At 43.4% G+C, this 21,524-nt stretch overlaps 1 protein-coding gene across 2 annotated transcripts in view; it reads right to left on the reverse strand.

Annotated features, from left to right (window-relative positions):
- Nucleotides 1-12,802, reverse strand: part of ABCB10 (ATP binding cassette subfamily B member 10) — a 30,852-nt gene extending 18,050 nt beyond the window's left edge. Inside the window, exons 1-4 of one of the 2 annotated variants that reach the window (XM_072993648.2) lie at nt 12,294-12,802; nt 6,917-7,117; nt 5,844-6,046; nt 2,865-2,999 (exon numbers count right to left, since the gene is read on the reverse strand). In XM_072993648.2, the coding sequence (XP_072849749.2) occupies nt 2,865-2,999; nt 5,844-6,046; nt 6,917-7,117; nt 12,294-12,672 (918 nt within the window). In that variant the 5' untranslated portion in view covers nt 12,673-12,802. Of the gene's footprint in view, nt 1-2,864; nt 3,000-5,843; nt 6,047-6,916; nt 7,118-11,224; nt 11,335-12,293 lie in introns of those variants that run through there. The other variant, XM_072993653.2, reaches the window with a different exon arrangement.
- Between the last annotated feature and the right edge of the window lie 8,722 nt (nt 12,803-21,524).

A 21,524-nucleotide genomic window follows, 5' to 3' on the forward strand; every position in this document is an offset into this window, starting at 1 on the left:
CAAGTGGACTGAATCAACAGGCAGCAGCTGAATAACATATATTGAAATGAGAACTTTATCTACAAGGCAGAAAAAATAACTTTAAATCTTGATATGGCAATAGGTATAGATTGGATATTAGTATGTTATTGTTTCCTCTCTTCCTCATAAATTCCAACTCCCCTTTTCCTTTTTGTCACCCCCTATGTTAAAAAATAAAAACATTTTGAAAAAAACTGTACATCATGTGAAAGGCCGGATTGGACAAATCCCAAAATGGAATTAAGATTGCCGGAAGAAATATCAGCAACCTCAGATATGCAGATGATACCACTCTGATGGCAGAAAGTAAGGAGGAATTAAAGAACCTCTTAATGAGGGTGAAAGAGGAGAGCGCAAAAACGGTCTGAAACTCAACATAAAAAAAAAACAAAGATCATGGCCACTGGTCCCATCACCTCCTTGCAAATAGAAGGGGAAGATATGGAGGCAGTAACAGATTTTACTTTCTTGGGCTCCATGATCACTGCACATGGTGACAGCAGCCATGAAATTAAAAGACACCTGCTTCTTGGGAGGAAAGTGATGACAAACCTAGACAGGATCTTAAAAAGCAGAGACATCATCTTGCCGACAAAGGTCTGAGTAATCAAAGCTATGGTTTTTCCAGAAGCGATATATGGAAGCAAGAGCTGGACCATAAAGAAGGCTGACCACCAAAAGGATTGATGCTTTTTGAATTGTGGTGCTGGAGAAGATTCTTCAATGTTCCCTGGACTGCAAGGAGAATAAACCTATCCATTCTGAAGGAAATCAACCCTGAGTGCTCACTGGGAAAGACAGATCCTGAAGCTGAGGCTCCAATACTTTGGCCATCTCATGAGAAGACTCCCTGGAAAAGACCCTGATGTTGGGAAAGTGTGAGGCAAGAGGAGAAGGGGACGACAGAGGATGAGATGGTTCGGCACTGTCATCGAAGCTACCAACATGAATTTGACCAAACTCTGGGAGGCAGTGGAAGACAGGAGGGCCTGGTGTGCTCTGGTCCATGGGGTCATGAAGAGTCGGATGCAACTTAATGACTAAACAACAACAATAACAACAAAAAGAAGCATTCAGGCCACAATGTCAAAGCCTAAAAAGAATTTCTGAATTTTACTTCTTCAAACTGTTATGAAAAAGGGAGATGGAAGTAAAGAGAGATGGAACTGTCTTATTTCCAATCAATGTCCATTTCACATGACTTCCTCCATTTCAGGGTGCAATTATACTGGGAAAAATATGGAAATACTATGGTGAGGAGGAAGCCCTTGTTTACAGGTTATTAGCCAATACACTTTTAAATGCTCCTCCTATACAGCTTCAATAGAGCTGTAAACAAGCTGCAAAGAAAGTTTTCCTCTCACTCCCTATGTAGCTACTTAAAGAGTATTGTCTACATTAATTTTATTGAAATGACATGCATTTCTAAACATATTTTCTTTAAAAACACTCATATATAAGAATGCATAATGGATTTTTTTGTTTTGTTTGGGTGACACTGTGCCATCAAGCTGAAACTCACCAATAGTGACCCTAACAAAGGTTTTCAAAGTATTTAAAGAACAGTTTTATCAGTTCCACCCCCTAGTAAATTCCCATGGTCCAGCAGGAATTTGAACACAAGTCTCAAATCCTAGTCCATCACTCTAGCTGCTACACCATACTGAGTACAACACACCGGGAGCTTTTGAAGCAGTCTGATAAAACAGAGTAGTTCAAACTTGAAAAGGATTGTTAAGTTTCAATCTCTGTATTAGTATGAGAGATATAGATCAGATCAGTTTATGTCAGGATGTACAAAGATAAACTTCTTCAAATATATCTAGCTGACAAACAACTTAGCAGCACAATCCTCTATAAGTGTATGCAAAAGCAAGTATCAGTCATTTCAATGTGGCTTACACCTAAATAAGTGGGTATAGGTGTGCACCCTAAAGTTTATCCAGCTTTACCAAGCATTGGACAGGAGACATAACATGGCATTGCATGTTATGTGGCAGAATAAAGTCAGGAGAGTACTGTTTGTTACAGGCAACCTTTCACTTTACTTTGGTGTAGACAGATTACATGTTCACTCAGCCGTGAAACTCGGAGAAAAAAGCAACAGACAGGCAGCTGTTTTGTACTATACTAACAAGAATATATATATATATATATATAAATTTTCTGTCTCAGCCTTTATTTTCAGTTGAAAAGAGGAGGAATGAAAATAGTAAACAAGGGAGCTGTTATTAATCATATTGCATCCTCTATAATTTCATCCTCAAGGTCACCCAATTCCTGAACAGAATCTGTTAACTTGAACCAGAAGAATAGAGGGGATTGGTGAAAAATACCTGAATACAGGCAAACGGCACTGTAATTAAAAAAAGAGTAGACAATACACCAAATTTCAACATTTTAATCTTACAATTTAGAAATTCAAATTTTGATGCATAGTAATTCAAATTATCCTGCCTAGTTACACCGGCAAAACACAAATAGTGTAACTTTTGGAAACAAATTGCCTGAAGTTAAGAAATCACTTTAGACATTATCTGTTGCATACTGAATTGTATGACTCAGTGTGCAACTGATAATGTCTGTGATAATTTCTTAACTTGGAGCAATTTGCCTCCAAAAGTCATACTATTTGCATAGCTATGTAAGATTTTAGCTCTACAAAATTCTGGTTATTCACTATGAACTACTAACATACAGTTCTATTTCGGTACAATGCATCTGAGGAAGCATGTCAAATGATAGAATAATATATCTGTTATTCTTAAACATGTCACCCAAATTTTTGTTGTTTTGTTCTCATATATCTATCGTGGTTTAGAATAAATCATTTGGGAACTGACCTGTGTTGCATCTGCAAGGGAATCCTGGGTCATTCTAGTCAGTTTTCGTAAGTATCTTCCATATATCACAGCTATGAAAGCCAGAGGTGGCACCACACTCAGAACGAATGTTGCAAGTTTGGGGGATACAAAGAACTAGAAATTTAAAAAAAAAATCAACTCAGTATTAACATTTAAATCAGGGGTGTCCAACCTTTCACCTTTCCTGGGCCACATTAGAAGATGAAAATTTGGTTTGGGCCGCACATACATTTGGTTTGACCCACATGGGGGGGCAGCTCTAGCCATCCTCCGCAGCCCCGCTCCAAGCGCGCTTACCGGCAGCTGCGATCTCAGACAGCAGAGGCTGCCAGCTTCGACTCCGGCAGCTTTGTGGGGCCGGGAGGGGGTCCACCTATTGACGGGGATGGCGCAATGCAGTCATGAAGCCCCCCCTCTCCTCTCCCCTCCCGCTGCTTCCTTCCTTCCCTCTCTCCCCCTCTACTGTTGTGACATGCCCTGACCACATTCCGGCTGCAAGCGCTGGCAGTGTAACTTGAAACTTTGGAATTTCTTTAAAAATAAAAATTGCACTGGGCCGCATTACGAGCTGACCTGGGCCGCATGCGGCCCTCGGGCTGCAGGTTGGACAAGCCTGATTTAAATACAATTAAATAGGTTCTGCTAGTTCTATTAATTAAAGATGACAAAAGCATAATGCTGTGCAGTTCTCTTTCAGTGGCCAAAGTCCTGTTCCTTAGCCTAGTAAGCTGCACTAGAGTAGGCCCATTCATAGAATCATAGAAAAGTGAAGTTGGAAAGCGCCTACAAGGCCAAGGCCAAACCCCTGCTTAAGGCAGGAATACAATCAAAGCATATCTGCAGGTGATTATCCAAGTTTTTCTTGAGTGACTCCAGTGTTGAAGCACTCACCAACTCCTGAGATAACTGGTCTCATTGTCATACCGCTCTAACAGGTAGGAAGTTTTTCCTAATATTCAACCAAAATCTGGCTTCCTTTAACTTGAGCCCAGTGTTGTGTGTCCTGCACTCTGGGATGATCAAGAACAAATCTTGCCCCTCCTCTGTATGACAGTCTTTCAAATATTTAAAAACAGCTATCATATCACCCCCTCAGTCTTCTTTTCTCAAGGCTAAACATGCCCAATTCTTTCAGCCTTTCCTCATAAGGCTTGGTTTCCAGCTGCCTGATCCTCCTTGTCGCCCTCCTCTGAACTTGCTCCAATTTGTTAGCATCCTTCTTGAAGTGTGGTCTCCAGAAGTGGACACAATACTCAAGGTGAGGCCTAGCCATAGAGGGGGACTAGCACCTCACAGGATTTGGAAACTATACTTCTATTAATGCAGCCTAAAATAGCATTAGCCTTTTTTGTAGCCACATCACACTGTTGACTAATATTTAGCTTGTGATCCACAACAATTCCAAGATCCTTCTCGCTCATAGTTTTGCTGAGCCAGGTTATCTCCCATCTTGTAACTGTGCAATTGGTTTCTTTTTCCAAGGCGCAGGACTTTGCACTTATCTCTGTTGAATTTCATTCTGTTGTTTTCGGTCCAATGCTCCATCCTATCAAGGTCATTTTGAATTTTGTTTCTGTCTTCTAGGATATTAGCTATTCCGCCCAATTTGGTATCATCTGCAAATCTGACAAGCATTCCCTGCACTCCCTCATCCAAGTCATTAATAAAAATATTGAAAAGCACCAGGCCGAGGACTGAGCCTTGGGGTATCCCACTTGTTACCTCCTTCCAGTTACAGAAGGACCCATTAATCATCACCCTCTGAGTACAATTCTGTAGCCAATTGTGTATCCACCTGACACTTGAACTATCCAGCCCACACCTAGTTAGCTTGCTAATCAGGACATCATAGGGCACTTTGTCAAAAGCTTTGCTGAAGTCAAGATATACTACGTCTACAGCATTCCCTCTGTCTATCAGGGAGGTTACTTGATCAAAAATAAGATCAAATTAGTTTGGCAGGATTTGTTTTTGACAAATCCGTGTTGGCTTCAAGTTATTACTGCATTGTTTTCTAGGTGCTTGCTCAATGACCGCTTTAAAATCTGTCCCAGAATTTTGCCTGGGATTGATGTCAGGCTGACTGGCCTGTAGTTCCCAGGTTTCTCTTTTTGCCCTTTTTGAAGATAGGGACAACATTAGCCCTCCTCCAATCCTAAATATAAATGTGCCTTGCTCTAACTGCAACTTACTCTAGCCTAGTAAATCTCATAGTAGGCTCATCAGAATCTATGTAACGTATGGAAGCATTGACTCATTAAATCCCCACTGATTCAATTGATGTGCATTAATGCAATTTGCTATGCTAAGAAATAGGATTTTGGCCAATTAAGAAAGCATTTTTAAACTTTGTTTCAGTTCTCTCTGCTTAATGATACTTCTTGGAGCCAAGATGCAACTTTAAGTATTCTGTATGCATAGCATTTGTACTGAAAAGTAGGGAGGTTACACCTTGAAGCACGAGGCTGTGGTCAAATTTTATTACATAATACTATTGCCTCATGAGTCACAATTAAAAAAAAAACACGGTCAAAAATGATGCAATCCTGGTTGCGCATTTGTTTGGTTATCTCCCAAACATACAACAACCATAAAAATGAAGGTACTTTGGTTGTTTCTATTGTTGCATATAGAAATATTGTTTTTAGAGCAAAAGACTACAAGTATCATTGTGCATTATGATTCACAGACTTTTTTAAAAAATCTAATAGCTATGAAACTAATTGAGTAATTTCCCCTCAGACTGAAAAGTCCTTTCCTGCGGAACTGTAGTCCAAAACATAACTTCCAAGCTCTGCATCAGTTGTAATTGAAGACATTCTTAATATCAGTATTTTCACATAATAGCTTAAGGCATGGGATTCTTCAGTTCTCTATAAATTCATTCTAAATACTTTTGACTCTGTAGGATTTAGCAAAAAGAAAGTTTACAAAAAAAAAAAAAAAACAGGCACGTACCATCATCCCAACTGCAACAGAGGCTTGGGCACCAGCTCTTAGCCCATCAGAAAGGTTTTCAGTGACTGAACGGCCCAAGAGTGCTGTATCTGAAGATAAGCGATTAATCAGCTCTCCAGTGCTGGTTTTATCAAAAAAAGCTGTTTCTTGTTTCAAGAGGGAGGAGAATATCGTTGTTCTCAGACGTTTCACAATTCTTTGTCCTATAAACTCAAGACATACAATTCCCTGAAAACATTTTACAGATTTTTTTTAAAAAAATTAGTAACCAGTCCCCCAACATTATTTGCAACACAGCAGCATTCCTACTGCATATTTCTGCTGGTGTAACACTAGCAGTATGCCTTTTGGTGGTGATTTGCCACAAGTTAAGAAGACAAAGTAGAAGTCTGTCCTATTGTCACTATTGGTGTGGGACAAAAAATGACGGCACCATCTTCCTGCTGAAGTTACACTGCTCTGACATTGTGCTGGTGGGCCATGCTAATAGGATTCTGGCCACTATGTAGCAAAAATCAAGGGAAAATCAAGAAAAGTGTGCATGCATCATGAAGGCATCCATACATGCTGCCCAAAATCATTTTGCATAATTAAGCTGGCATGCTAACTGTGTGACATTTGGACATAAAGATACCACCATAGATGTTACCAGCTGTGAGTTGATTTCAATATGCAACAGATAATGTCTACAGTGATTTCTTAATTTGTGGCAATGTGTCTCTAAAAATTACAGCATTAGTGTTATGCCAGTGTAACTATGCAAGAGCATTTTGGCTACTTTTTGTGTGAGGATGGGAATGAAATATTAACATGGAGCTGAATGGTGGATTTTCTCTCTCTCTCTTAATGTGTACTTAATAAATATTCTAACCTGAAACATCAATTATCCCAATGGCACATATAACAATACGAGATCAGAAACAAAGTTATTTCTAATTAATAATTTTAGAAATGCATAACATAATCTTTATTAAAGAACATAATCTGGAAATGGAAGCATTTGCCTTGAACGTCTTTCAAATAGTTATTCTGTTTGCCATAAATACAGAAAAAAAAATTTTTATCTTAATTACCTGCAGTCTGCATGAGGTAGACACGGGTTGCATTGGCGGCAGCACCACAGAAAAATATTCCACTTAGCAAGGCACAGAGGTTGGATAAGTTATCTGTGAGGTCACCAGTGGGGTTTGTGTAAATGACGTCAATAACTTTCCCCAAGAAAAAGGGGGCAGACATAGTGATGACACTGGAAACAGTCAGAAAACCAACTGCAGCTATAGGAGAAAAAAGGAGGAGAAAACACCACTCTTTTTTAATATTAGAAAAAAGGGACAAATGTTACACTAACATTTCTCAGAAATATAGTACTTCAGTTTTTTCAGCTGCAATTTAGCAGCCTAATTTGAACATTTGTAACATTTATCCAAGCAGAACATAGGTCTAGAGAATAGTTCATTACTAATTGCTTTTTCAAAGTAATTCATTTGTGTTACTTGTTACAAAAAGAGTTGTAAATTGTATTTGCAAAGGCTTTCACAGCCGGGATCTAATGGTTGTTGTGGGTTTTTCAGGCTCTTTGGCCATGTTCTGTAGGTTGTTCTTCCTAACGTTTTGCCAATCTCTGTAGCCGGCATCTTCAGAGGACAGCACTCTGTGCTCTGGTGTAGTTTGGCTTGGGAGTGCAGTATTTATGGCTGTGAGATAGGCTTTTGTCTTTTTCTGTAGATGGGTGATCAGTGTGTCTTGTTGTGGGTGTATTGTTGTGCTAAGGAGAAGAGAAGATGCCGGCCACAGAGACTGGTGAAACGTTAGGAAGAACAACCTACAGAACATGGCCAAAGAGCCCGAAAATATGTACATTTATTAGTATGTTTACACCTGAACTTGCGGCCATAACAACCAAGAGTTGTAAATTATTTATTTCATTGGTTAGTTTATTTAAAACATTTTACCCTGCTTTATCTTAAAAAGGACCCAAGGTGGCTTACAGTATTAAAAAACAAAAAAATGATTAAAGCTATAAAAATAAATTATTACAATATTTTAAAAGAACGAAACAAATATACTAAAAATTCATAGATAAAAACAGTACAAGACATGCATTAAAACAAAAAAAAAATAAAAGTTCCCTTTTAAAGACCTTCCCCCCAATAAGCAATCACTAAAAGGAAGCCAACCTAAAGGGAAAGGATGTATAAAACACAGAACTCCATCATTAAATGCTGCACAGGCACTCCCCATCTCCCACTATTTGGAACCTAAGGGAGATGCCTTACTGTGCCTAATGATAGGAAAAGTCAGAAAAGGAATATTGGTTAGGTGGATCAAATAGTTTGATCTCATATACAGTAAATTCTGACTTGGGGAGGTGTAAATATAATTTACAAAAATGTGCCACCAATAAATTAGAAATTTAAAACCAGTAGAAGTATGTGAATACTGTAGACAGGAACAACATTCTAGGCGAGATTCCCTTCCATCTGAGAAGCCTTTACACTTAGGGAGCCACAACGACAGTGTGTTTTCTAAAGCTAAGATGTCTTTCTGACTTCATTCTTTCAAAAGGAAACATGACGCCACCCAAAGGCTATAGTTCTATGCAAACATTCAAAAGGTCTTTTAAACTTTAGGAAAGAATTGTGTTGGGATATCCCATCCCTATTGTGAAAAACAAGTTTCATGTGTTGGAAGGCAAGACTGCAAGCTGCCTATAAGTGTAGGCCTTCCACACCTAAAGGCCAAATGTGAGTTCCATACAGCAGAATTGGATTATACAGTATTTAGACAGCTACAATGCAGACATGCCCTTCAGTATGTGAAGACTGAGCATACTAAGAGCTTCCTCTTTTCCTTACTTCCACATACATGTTGAACAGCACATGCCTCTTGTGCTGCTAAGAAAAGAAACTACTGTACTGTAGATAGGGAAGTTCCTTCATACAAGGGATGTAGCTCAGTTGTGGTGAACATGCTTTACAGTTGAAAGGATGTGGAACGCATCCTTCAGATGGAAATTAACAGCACAATAGTTTAAATATTATATTTAAACATACCCTACATAGAAGCTGACATACTATATTTAGCCCATCTAACATGATTAACTGCCACACAACAGCCCAGATGTATATAGTGTGGAAATTTTTCCACAAAAAAATATAGATCATCCGTGGAAAATTTTCCACTCCAAATATTTGGACCCAGAGTGAAAATATTCAGGCTGCTTCTCCAGAACATACACACAGAGGAAAACAGCAGGCTCCATCCCCATGTGTTTACAGTGGACCCTCTACTTAAGGAATTAATCCGTATTGGAATGGTGGCTGCAAGTCGAAAAGTCTGTAAGTCAAATCTCCATTGACCTACAATGCACTGAAAACCGATTAATCCCATAACCAGTGGTTTTTATTCTATTTTTATTCCATTTTGGTTTTTTTCTGGACTGTAAGTCGATTCTCTGGCTGCAAGTCGAATCTAAAGTTTGCAGCCAGAGAAGTCTGTAACTCGAAAAGTCTGTAAGTCGAGCCGTCTGTAAGTCGAGGGTCCATTGTACTTGAAAAATACTGGTATATGTACATTTATTAGTATGTTTACACCTGAACTTGCGGCCAAAGATGGTAATTTATAATGGAGTTGCCTATCTACCCATTTATTTGTTTAGTCATTAATTCATTCGTTTGTTTGTAATTTATATGCTGCCTTCCTAGGGAGCTCATAAAAATTAAAACTTTACAATTAAATCAATTAACGGTAGTTGAAGTGTAAAGTGCAGAAAAGCTGAAAACAACATCAACAAAGATGTAAAAACTCATCAATATAAGAAAATACAGCACTAGAGATGGGGGCATGCATATATGAATATCCTCGCACAGGTGGCATTAAAGAGGATCCAGCCTCGTTAACGCCACCTGTATGGGGATATTTGTATACCAATACCCCCCTCTCTATACAGCACCCAACCAGGTCAGAGCCCTTCTGCAGCAAAGGTCAGTTGCCAAATAAAAATGTTTTTTCCTGCCTATTGAAAAAAAAACGGACAAGGAATCCTAGCATCCCTTGGCTGAGAGCTAGGGTGCAGCCACTGAGAAGGTATCTCTGAAAAAGCCTGGTTCCCAATTGTACAGAGGGGCACTTGCATGCTGCAGATATGCCAGCCAACACTGTACTGCAGGAGGCACAGTCTGTCCCTGCGACACCTGATTAACTGGATTCACAGAAAACTTTTTTTATCAGTGGTCCACATCTGGTGGGCTGGGAGCTCCTAAACCTGGAAGAGGTTTTGGCTGGGAGGGACCTTTCTGGACTAGAGTGAATGTTAGTCAATCCAGTAGCAGCCAACAGTTCCCTCTCTGCCTCCAAATTTTTAAGAGCGCCATGCCTCCCTACTCACATTTCCCCCCCACACCTTTTTTTCCAGTCAAGAGTCTTTGGACAGTTAGAATGTAGTATGTAGTCAGTCAGCAAGTTATATCACTTGCTACTTATGGGAATCAGCGACTTCCACATGGTCGTCATTAAGAGCTCTCCTCAAGTCAGAAAATTAAATAGCAGGGCTCCAAAATCATGTTTAGTCTAATGGAAGGTCCTGTGTCCAGAAAGCTTTAAGTTATTTTAAGAAACATCTTTCCAAACTGGTTTCCAGAAAAGTTTAGTTTAGTAGTTCCCAACCTTTTTTGAGTCACGTCCACCTTTTATAATAGCCAAGTAACCTGCAACCCCCTGCCACGTTTGCGTAAACACACATTTTTAATGGGGTAAAATCATCCTTTTCCTAGAAAGCAGAAGATTCTTTCTGCCCAAAGGGCCAGTTTCTCATACATACACATAACACAATGACTTTAACATCTGGATCTGGAAGGTCAAGGAAGAAATTATTTAATAACAGCTACTATACATATGAAAAAGGGACGTGGTGGCGCTGCGGTCTAAGCCGCAGAAGCCTGTGCTGCAGGGTCAGAAGACCAAGCAGTCGTAAGATCGAATCCACGCGACGGAGTGAGCTCCCGTCGCTTGTCCCAGCTCCCGCCAGCCTAGCGGTTCGAAAGCATGCAAATGCAAGTAGATAAATAGGAACCACTTGGGTAGGAAGGTAACAGCGTTCCATGTCTAAGTCGCACTGGCCATGTGACCACGGAAGATTGTCTTCAGACAAACGCTGGCTCTATGGCTTGGAAACAGGGATGAGCACCGCCCCCTAGAGTCGAACAAGACTGGACAAAAATTGTCAAGGGGAACCTTTACCTTACTATACATATGAGGGCTGTGGGTTAAACCGCAGAAGCCTCTGTGCTGCAAGGTCAGAAGACCAGCAGTCGTAAGATCAAAGCTCCTGCCAACCTAGCAGTTCGAAAGCATGCAAATGCAAGTAGACAAATAGGTAACACCTCAGTGGGAAGGTGACGGCGTTCCGTGTCTAGTCGCGCTGGCCACATGACCACAGAAACTGTCTTTGGACAAACGCTGGCTCCATGGCTTGGAAATGGGGACGAGCACTGCACCCTGGAGTCAGACATGACAGGACTAAATGTCAAAGGGAGCTTTTAACTTTGCTACAGATATAAGGTGACCCTTCAAACACACACACACTCCAAGAAAATACTCTGCAGCCTCAGGATGGGAAACGCTTTTTTACAGTAGTTTATTGCGAGGATCTTTGTTACCTTTCTAGATTAAACTGATTTCTACAGTTGTACCTGTTCTGTATCTGCTACATGTATTCCTCTTTAAGTTCACTTGGGCATCACTTTACAGTGAAAAGGAGGGACGGAACCAGGAAGTACAATTCGGGCAGCTTGATGGGAGGAAAGATTTGGATACAAGAAAATGCAGGTTTGGAGACATTTTAGGGTGCCTGAAGCTTGAACTATTGGGGGGTGGGTAGGCTTCATAACAAGCAATGAATGAGGTCTGGGTAACCACTGTTATCATCTTCCATGGGCTTGTTTCACCACAGATCACCATTTATTTATTTTTTAAATATGGAATAAAGCCCCTTCTGAGGTCCCTCCGGGATTACAGGCCCTAAGCTTAAAATTCATTAGTTTCATAGTAGACCCACCCCTGTGTGAAGAGAAAAAAGCTAGAAGGAAAAAACAAGACTGCCAGAATGAGATTTAGGTAACAGATAGCCCGAAGGAGGCATCCTGTTCACAGTGGTGGGAGTTAAGGGCAACATTACAGTTTTATGATAAAACATTACAGAAGGCAAAGTGCGCTGGCCAACAAGCGAATACAAATGTCTAACTGCTGAAGAGAAGAAATGCGTGCGCACTGGTGCACAAGGCCCTTTATTACTGCCTAAGGTGAAAATCTGGGCAGACGCATGCCGGGAATGAAAGGCAGGGAAAGACAGCAGGAAGGAGAGAATGCCACGGGCTGACACGAGTCCACGGAGGCCGCCATTCAGAGGGCATGTCTGCTTGCCGGGCAGGCGAGAAAAGGGGGGGGGTTTACCTGCCAATCTGCCGCGCTCAGGATAAGCCAGGGCCAAGAGCCGCCGGGCGTCGGACACGCCGCCGCGGTCGGGCCCGGCAGCCAGAGGCAGCGAGGCTCCTTGGGGCTCGCCCGCCTTCTTCTGTGGGGTCCCAGCCGCGGATGCCCAGGAGGAGGCACCCAGGCGGGGAGCGGCGGGCAGCAGGCGGACGGAGCCCGGCCATGCAGCGCCCCGGCACCTGGCCGCCGCCGCCGCCGCCGCCACCGCCGAGCGCGACGGGGCCCAGCTCCCGGAGGCCGCGACGCTGAAGGGCGCTGGAGCCCAGAAAGAGGAGCAGCAGCACTTGAGACTCCGGCGCCGCCACAGCAGCAACGGGAGGCGGGGAACGAAGCCCGCCATCGAGCCCACGGCGGCTGCAGGGCTTCCTTGCCGCTCCGAGCAAGAGAGGGCCGCACCTCAGTCGCTCCGGCGACGTTGCCCCATGAAGCGCGGCCCGCCCAAACAGGGGGCCTGACCCGGCCCGTCCTGCCGCCTCCTGATAAGGCTCCACGCCAAGGCGTCCTCCCGCCCTACCCGGCTGCGGGCGGCCTGATCCACCCGAAGGGCTCGGTCCCCGGCAGTGCCCTCTGCCGTTCGCCTCAGTCTGTGCGGCGCAGCCGGAGAGCCGACGACTTGCGAGCTTGCAAGAGTGATACAGTAGTAAGGCTAGCACTTCTTAGGGCTCGCTATTATCCCTAACATTCAAGACCTAACAAAACAGTCTCTCGCGTTGTGGAACCAACAATTACCGTTAAGGACCTCAGTAAAAACAAAAGCATGTGTAACGTAGCCATTTTTGTCTTCAAGAAAAATAAGGCGATAAACTAAACAAGCAATTCCTAACGTGAGATAAGGAGTAGAAATAGGGACCGTCACAAATAAAGCTTCATAGCTGCTTTTCAAGAAGGCCATGCAACCAATCCTTTCCACTCCTGTCCCCAAAGTATGACAAGAATAGTAACCATTACTGTAAGTTCCAACTTTGGTTTCCCTCTTTCCGCCCACCAGTTTGCTGCGGTAAAGTGGCATACCCCTTCACGGATTGCTGCTTTGCCATGGCGAAGGGGCTTGAGTAACTCAGAGAAGCTATGAGCCATGCCGTGCAGGGACACCCAAGATGGACAGGTCATAGTGGAGAGTTCTGACTAAACGCAATCCACCTGGAGCAGGAATTGGCAAGCCACTCTAGTATCTTTGCCAAGAAAACTCCATGGACAGAAACAAAAAGCTAAAAGATATGACCCTGGAAGATGAGCCCCTCAGGTCGGAAGGTGTCCAACATGCTACTGAGGAAGCCACAAGGACAAGTAGCTCCAGAGCTAATGAAGTGGTTGGGCCAAAGCCGAAAGGGCAATCAGCTGTGGACATGCCTGGAAGTGAAAGGAAAGTCCAATGCTGCAAAGAAAAATACTGCATAGGAACCTGGAATGAAAGATCTATGAACCTTGGGAAGCTGGATGTGGTCAAACAGGAGATGGCAAGAATAAACATTGACATCCTGGCCGTCAGTGAACTAGAATGGATGGGAATGGGCTAATTTTTATTCAGACGATTATCATATTTACTATTGTAGGCAAGAATCCCATAAAAGGAATGGAGTGGCCCTCATAGTCAACAAAAGAGTGGGAAAAGCTGTACTGGGATACAAAAATGATAGAATGATTTCAATACGACTCCAAGGCAGAGCTTTCAATATCACAGTAATCCAAGTTTATGCACCAATCACCAATGCTGAAAAGGCTGAAATTGTTCAGTTCTTTGACGACTTACAACACCTTCTAGAACTGACACCAAAGAAAGATGTTCTTGTCATTATAGGGGACTGGAATGCTAAAGTAGGGAGTCAAGAGTTAAAAGGAACAATAGTTTGGCCTTGGAGTTTAAAACGAAGCAGGGCAAAGGCTAATAGAGTTTTGTCAAGAGAACAAGCTGGTCATCACAAACATTTTTTTCCAACAACACAAGAGGCGACTCCACACATGGACATCACCAGATGGGCAATACCGAAATCAGATTGATTATGTTCTCTGCAGCCAATGACGGAGAAGCTCTATACAGTCAGTAAAAACAAGACATGGAACTGATTGTGGCTCTGATCATCAGCTTCTTATAGCAAAACTCAAGCTTATACTGAAGAAAGTAGGAAAAACCACTGGGCTAATCAGGTATAATCTAAACCAAATCCCTTATGAATACACAGTGGAAGTGAAGAACAGATTTAAGGAACTTGATTTGGTGGACAGAGTGCCTGAAGAACTATGGACAGAGGTTCATAACATTGTACAGGAGGCAGCAACAAAAACGATCCCAAAGAAAAGGAAATGCAAGAAAGCAAAGTGGCTGTCCAACGAGGCCTTACCAATAGCAGAGAAGAGAAGGGAAACAAAATGCAAGGGAGATAGGGAAAGTTACAGAAAACTGAATGCAGACTTCCAAAGAATAGCAAGGAGAGACAAGCGGGCCTTCTTAAATGAGCAGTGCAAAGATACAGAGGAAAAGAATAGAAAGTGAAAAACCAGAGATCTGTTCAAGAAAATTGGAGATATTAAAGGAAGCTTTTGTGCAAAGATGGACATGATAAAAGACAAAAGTGGTAGGGACCTCACAGAACCAGAAGACATCAAGAAGAGGTGGCAAGAGGAATTATACCAGAAAGATCTGGATGTCCCGGACAACCAAGATAGTGTGGTTGCTGACTTTGAGCCAGACATCCTGGAGAGTGAAGTCAAGTGGGCTTTAGAAAGCATGGCTAACAACAAGGCCAGTGGAGGTGATGGCATACCATTTAAAATCTTAAAAGATGGTGCTGTTAAGGTGCTACACTCAACATGCCAGCAACTTTGGAAAACTCAGCAGTGGCCAGAGGATTGGAAAAGATCAGGCTACATCCCAATCCTGAAGAAGGGCAGTGCCAAAGAATGCTCCAACTACCGTGCAATTACACTCATTTCACACCCTAGCTAGGTTATGTTCAAAATCCTCCAAGGTAGGCTTCAACAGTATGTGGACCGAGAACTCCCAGAAGTACAAGCTGGATTTCAAAGGGGCAGAGGAACTAGAGACCAAATTGCTAACATGTGCTGGATGATGGAGAAAGCCAGAGAGTTCCAGAAAAACATCTAGTTCTACTTCATTGACTATGCAAAAGCCTTTGACTGTATGGACCACAAGAAACTATGGTAAGTTCTTAAAGAAATGGGAGTGCCTGACCACCTTATCTATCTCCTGAGAAATCTATATGTGGGACAGGAAGCAACAGTTAGAAGTGGATATGGAACAACTGATTGGTTCAAAATTGGGAAAGGACTACGACAAGGCTGTATATTGTCTCCCTGCTTATTTAACTTATATGCAGAATACATCATGCGAAAGGCAGGACTGGATGAATCCCAAACTGGAATTAAGATTGCTGGAAGAAATATCAACAAGCTCAGATATGCAGATGATACCACCCTGCTGGCAGAAAGTGAGGAGAAATTAAAGAACCTCTTAATGAGGGTGAAAGAGGAGAGTGCAAAAAAAGGTCTGAAGCTCAACATCAAAAAACTAAGATCATGGCCACTGGTCCCATCCTCCTGGCAAATAGAAGGGGAAGATATAGAGGCAGTGACAGATTTTACTTTCTTGGGCTCCATGATCACTGCACATGGTGACAGCAGCCACGAAATTAAAAGACCCCTGCTTCTTGGGAGGAAAGTGATGACAAACCTTGACAGCACCTTAAAAAGCAGAGATACCGCCTTGCCAAGAAAGGTCTGCATAGTCAAAGCTATGGTTTTTCCATTAGCGATGTATGGAAGCGAAGGCTGACTGATGAAGAATTGATGCCTTTGAACTGTGGTGCTGGACGAGACTCTTGAGAGTCCCCTGGACTGCAAAGAGAACAAACCTATCCATTCTGAAGGAAATCAACCTTGAGTGCTCACTGGAAGGACAGATCCTGAAGCTGAGGCTCCAATACTTTGGTCTTCTCTTGAGAAGAGAAGACTCCCTGGAAAAGACCCTGACGTTGGGAAAGTGTGACGGCAAGGGGAGAAGGGGCATCAGAGGATGAGATGGTTGGACAGTGTCTGTGAAGCAACCAACATGAATTTGACCCAACTCCGGAAGGCAGTGGAAGAAAGGAGGGCCTGGCGTGCTCTGGTCCATGGGGTCATGAAGAGTCGGACATGACTTAACAACTAAACAACAACAAAGCGACATAGGCAAGTAAGTGAGGGGGCTTCGTTCCTTCTCAGAAGGAGGGAGGAACAGAGGGACGGAAGAAGGGAGGGATTCAAGTCTGTTGGGTGGGCGGGAGAGTCAAGACGCGGCAAGCGCGAGACAGCAGCAGGAACAGCCACCTCGACCACCAAGAAGCCGGAAGGGTCCTCTGACGGGTGCGCAACAGGATGGAGGAGTTGGTTGAGGGGAACAGGGGGAGAGAGGGGAAAGGAGACCGCTGACAGTGAGAGCATCACTTCAGAGAGATGGTGGAACTGCCACTGATGGCTGTTGGATGCAGGTGGCTGGCTATCTGGCTGGGTGGATGGAGAGGGCCAGGCGACGGGAAAGGGAAGGATAGAGGGCAGCGGGGAGGGGGAGGGGGGAGGATGGACGCCTAGTGAGTTTCTGAGAAGTGGAGAGGCCTCTGGTGGGCCCTCAAGTCCTCTCTGAAGGGAATGACGGGAGAGGGAGAAAGCATTATGGAATGGAGATCCCCCGGGAAGATCAACGTCGTGAGCGGGTAGGTTGGAGGGTTGGGGAAGGGAAACCACCTTGTGTGAGCTGAAGGAGGATGGGCTCTATTTTGTGCACTCACGTTGCCCAGTTACACTGGGGGGGGCATCTCCCGCTTTTTTTTCCTAGCAAAGGTGTATGAGACAAAAGTTAAGTACTGGAGGGATGGGACTTTGTATAGACTCTTGCACGGCCCTAGGTTTTAGTGTGTAAGGAAGGAGTTGTTGGAGAGACTCAGCTGGAGAGATGCTGAGGACCTTGTGGCTGCCCTTACTATGGGAGCAAGGGAGGCCCTTTCATGTGGAAAGGCACAGGTGGGCAGGGCTGCAGAGAAGGGCAGAGGTGCACAGCTTGGCTGGAGTGCCCGGGGACATCAGAGTGGCACTTGCGATTTCCCAAAGCATCACATAACTTTGAGGAAGTTTCCCTAAAGGTTTGACTTATTATCCCCCTCTCGGAACAATTAGTACAAATCCACTCTAGACTTTTCTTTCTCTCTGTATCTCAAGAGACAAAAATGTATCTGTTTGTAGATAATGTCTGTACAGTTGGATATGGAGCTGTCACCAACAGATCTAGGGCAAAATTGAAGAAAATTGTGTTTGTTTTTATCACTTAGGACTCTCCTTCTGAAAAATAAGATGGCTTTCAGGCAAATATTTTGCAAGGGAAACTATTTTCCGTTCATAGTTACTATTGTGCATAAACCAGTGGTCCCCAACCTTTTCCTAACTGCGGGCCGGTTGGGGGGGTGACATGTCACGCTCACGGGGTGGTGGTGTCATCCTCGTGGGGGGAGGAGCGCACTCACTCACATGCATGGGCTGCACTTGTAGGGGGAGCGCTCACGGGGGGGCAGGAGATCTGTCTCCGCAGCCCGGTTCTGCCTAGGCTGCAGACCGTTGTCGGGTCGCGGACCGGGTGTTGGGGACCCCTCGCGTAGACAATAGGATTGCAATGGAGTGTGGTGACACCAGCTCCACCCTTAGTGTGTTATCTAACTTTTTAAAGATGTTGTTTTCTTTGGGTGGGGCTGTGTGCAGGGATTAAAGAATACTGGTCAACTTTCAAAGCAATTCTCAGCCTGCCACTAGTCAAATATGAATTCCCTGGTGTGAGTTTTCTGTCCTGCCAATCCTTTTTATAAATAACAGTAAAAAGAAAACCTTCAGCCTCTCAGAAAGGGATTGAGTGTCTTAACAGTAAGAGAGACTGGAGTTAACTTTGGGCAACCAAGGTATACAAGAAGGAACTAAGAAGAAATATAAGTTTCAGCAACTGAAAAATCTGTAACTCTAGTTGTACTTTTGCTGTCAGCCCAAGTTTCTTTTTGTAACCTTACTTAATATGCTCCCTGGGTAGATCGGGCTTATTAGCCTTGAAAGGCAGCCCATCTAGGAGAAGGAAAACTCTGATTTCAAACCTCCACTGCCTTGTGGCTATATCCATTGATGGAAAAGGCTTCAGGAGTAAACCTTGAGGCAGAATCCAGAGCCGGATTCCCGGAGGCAGTTCATGTCGTTCTGGCAACTCCTGCGACATCTCTGAAACCAGTTGTATTGGCTTCTGCTTTTCCATTGGACTATTTCAGTGACATGGAGTGGGGAGATTTGCTGCTTGGGTAACAGTCTGTCCTCCATACTCTTTTACACAGGCCTTGTGCTCTGGAGAGGACACTCCAGCTTTGCATATGGCGTTGAACTAACACGGGAAGTAACAGTTATTGGTTATAAGTATTTGCTCAATTAATGTAGAGTGTGATGCCAGGTGCTATTTCCTGGGAGAGGTCATTGCACATCACTAGGTAGCTACTGCCCACCTTAAGCTGCTCAGTCTTCAGCCAGTAAGGTGCTGCCTTGCCACGGTCTGTTAAACTCACATGATGCATGGGGTTTAGGGTGAAAGCCCACAAGCAGATTGATAACCCTGCACCATGCAATAATCATAAGAAAACTTCTGTCCTAGAGCTGGGCACCCCTACTACAGGGGTGTAGATGATCTTGGTCTTGGTATCCAGTGGCAAGTTCTGACTTATAGCAACCCTATCCAGGTTTCATAGGTTTAAAGTATTCAGAAATGATTGATCATTTCCGTCTTCACAAGATGGTTTGGGATCGTGCACCGTGCCCAAGGCCAAATTAGTCTGGATCTGTCTCTTGCAAAACACAATGGGGAATCTAACTCCCTACAAATGCACCCCCAAATCAGGTGCTCTACCTCATTGAACTATCCAGGCAGATGAGGAGCAATAGCAGGGATTAATTTTAGGTTATGCCAAGCCTACCAATGTCTTTGGGCAGAGCTGCCTCCCAACCACTAGACAATGAAAAGGCATGACTAATAACAATATAAGAAAATGTTTATTTCCTCTTTTTTTCTGGCTTAATTCCCCGCCCCCCTTTTTTATATATATATGCTGGTAGGCATTGGTTCAGACAGCTTCATCCACCACCATCATGCCACAGATCAGTCTCTTTTGTGTTTCATATACAATCAGCATTACTGCAATTTATCATTTGAAAACTTTTGCTGCGATTTGAAAGTCATGTGACACTCACATGGTACATGAGTTGTCTGCATCTCTTTGAGATAGTGGTTAAGGCATTGTATTTTTACACTGGTCCTCTTAGGAAAACTTTTAATACATTTTAAGCTGCACTGTAGGGGGCTACAGAGGCTTTTACAATAGTTTCATTTGAGGCTCGCCCGCTCACCCCAATTGCTGTGGTGAGGGAGGGAGGGGGCTAAGCTGCTTATCCTTTTAGAAAGCCTGGCTGCTTCTGTCCCTTTAAGAATGCTCCAGCTCTCCCTATTTGCACCCACAAAATATGACACAGAAATGAAGGGTGCCTGGCTTTGCAGTGGTGCAAAAACACTGATCCAACTATGGATCCTCCTGAATCCCTATGATTTTCACATGGGATCTGCCTCAAACCACTGTCCAATTTATGGTCAGAGATGGTTCCTATGATTGCAACATCGAGAAAACTTGATACTCAGATGAATGCTGACTTGATTGTCAATAATTGATTGGTTTCACTCTGGAGATAATAATTTTTTAGGATAAGGACAGCTATGACGAACACAGGCTTCTGATTTTTCCCTAGAGGTCTATAAAGTTCAATAGGACTCTAAGGGACGGTGAAGCATCAGTTTATCTGATCTGACAGATCTTTGATGGTTGAAATCGATCAATTAAATATTGATAATTTAGAAGACTTGTTCCCCAACTAGATCTGGATACTTGAAGCCTTTTCTTCCAAGTATCTGGATTAGAACAGCCTATTGATTGTTATCCCTTCCTTCCTTCTCTCCCATGGGGCAGCAAATGTTACATCCTTGGCTCACTCTCTCCAGGTGTTTCCTTACTGTAGCTTTTCAATGTATTGCAGAGAACTTTGAGGCTCTGGGGGAAGCTGGACACACACACACACACACACACACACACACACACACACACACACACACACACACACACACACACACACACACACACACACACACACACACACACACACACACACACACACACACACACACACACACACACACACACACACACACACACACAATTTAATTAACCCTTCCTGTTGAAGATCATGACCCAGAAAGAAAGCCAAGAATACTGGGAATGAATAACTGGCTGTGCAGACTGTGTCATCATCCATGCTTTCATAAAGGAGGATCCTTGATAAGAGATTGGACCTCACAGGAATTGGGGGAAATTGGCTCACTGAGTCTTATGAACCTTGTCAGGAGGCTTTAAATTGCAGAGGAGAGGCACAGAATTCTAGAAGACGGGGTGGGGTGGGGTCTTCAAATGCTGAGGACAAGAATTTCAATGATGCACCAGAAATGGGATGGTGGCACAGGAACTCAGGACTGAATGGGGAAAAAACACCTGGAGGGAATGGCCCAGGATTTCAGAGGTCACATGGCTTGGCATATGAAAAATATATCATGTTCTCACTAGTTCACATGCCAAATGAGTCAAGAATGTGATGTGCAGCAGCAGGAACAAAAAAAGAAAACAATTGTAGGCTGCATCAATGCTCGTGTCAAGATCAAAACTATGCCACTCAATCTTGATTTAGTGAGAACTAAGAGTACTCAGGGACATGGTGGCACTGCGGGTTAAACTGCAGAAACCTCTGTGCTGCAAGGTCAGAAGACCACCAGTCGTAAGATCGAATCCACACAATAGAATGAGCTCCCATCGCTTGTCCCACCTCCTGCCAACCTAGCAGTTTGAAAGCATGTAAATGCAAGTAGATAAATAGGTACCACCATGGTAGGAAGGTAACAGTGTTCTGTATCTAGTTGCGCTGGTCACGTGACAACAGAAACTGTCTACGGACAAACACTGGCTTTACGGCTTGGAGACGGGGATGAGCACCGCGCCCTAGAGTTGAACACAACTGGACTTTTACCTAAGTGTACTGCATCCACAGATTAAAAATATATGAAGAAATTGGAATGGAACCAGAAGAAAG

The sequence above is a fragment of the Pogona vitticeps genome, chromosome 1 (assembly GCF_051106095.1).
Source record: "Pogona vitticeps strain Pit_001003342236 chromosome 1, PviZW2.1, whole genome shotgun sequence".
In the NCBI taxonomy this organism is placed as follows: Eukaryota; Metazoa; Chordata; class Lepidosauria; order Squamata; family Agamidae; genus Pogona; species Pogona vitticeps.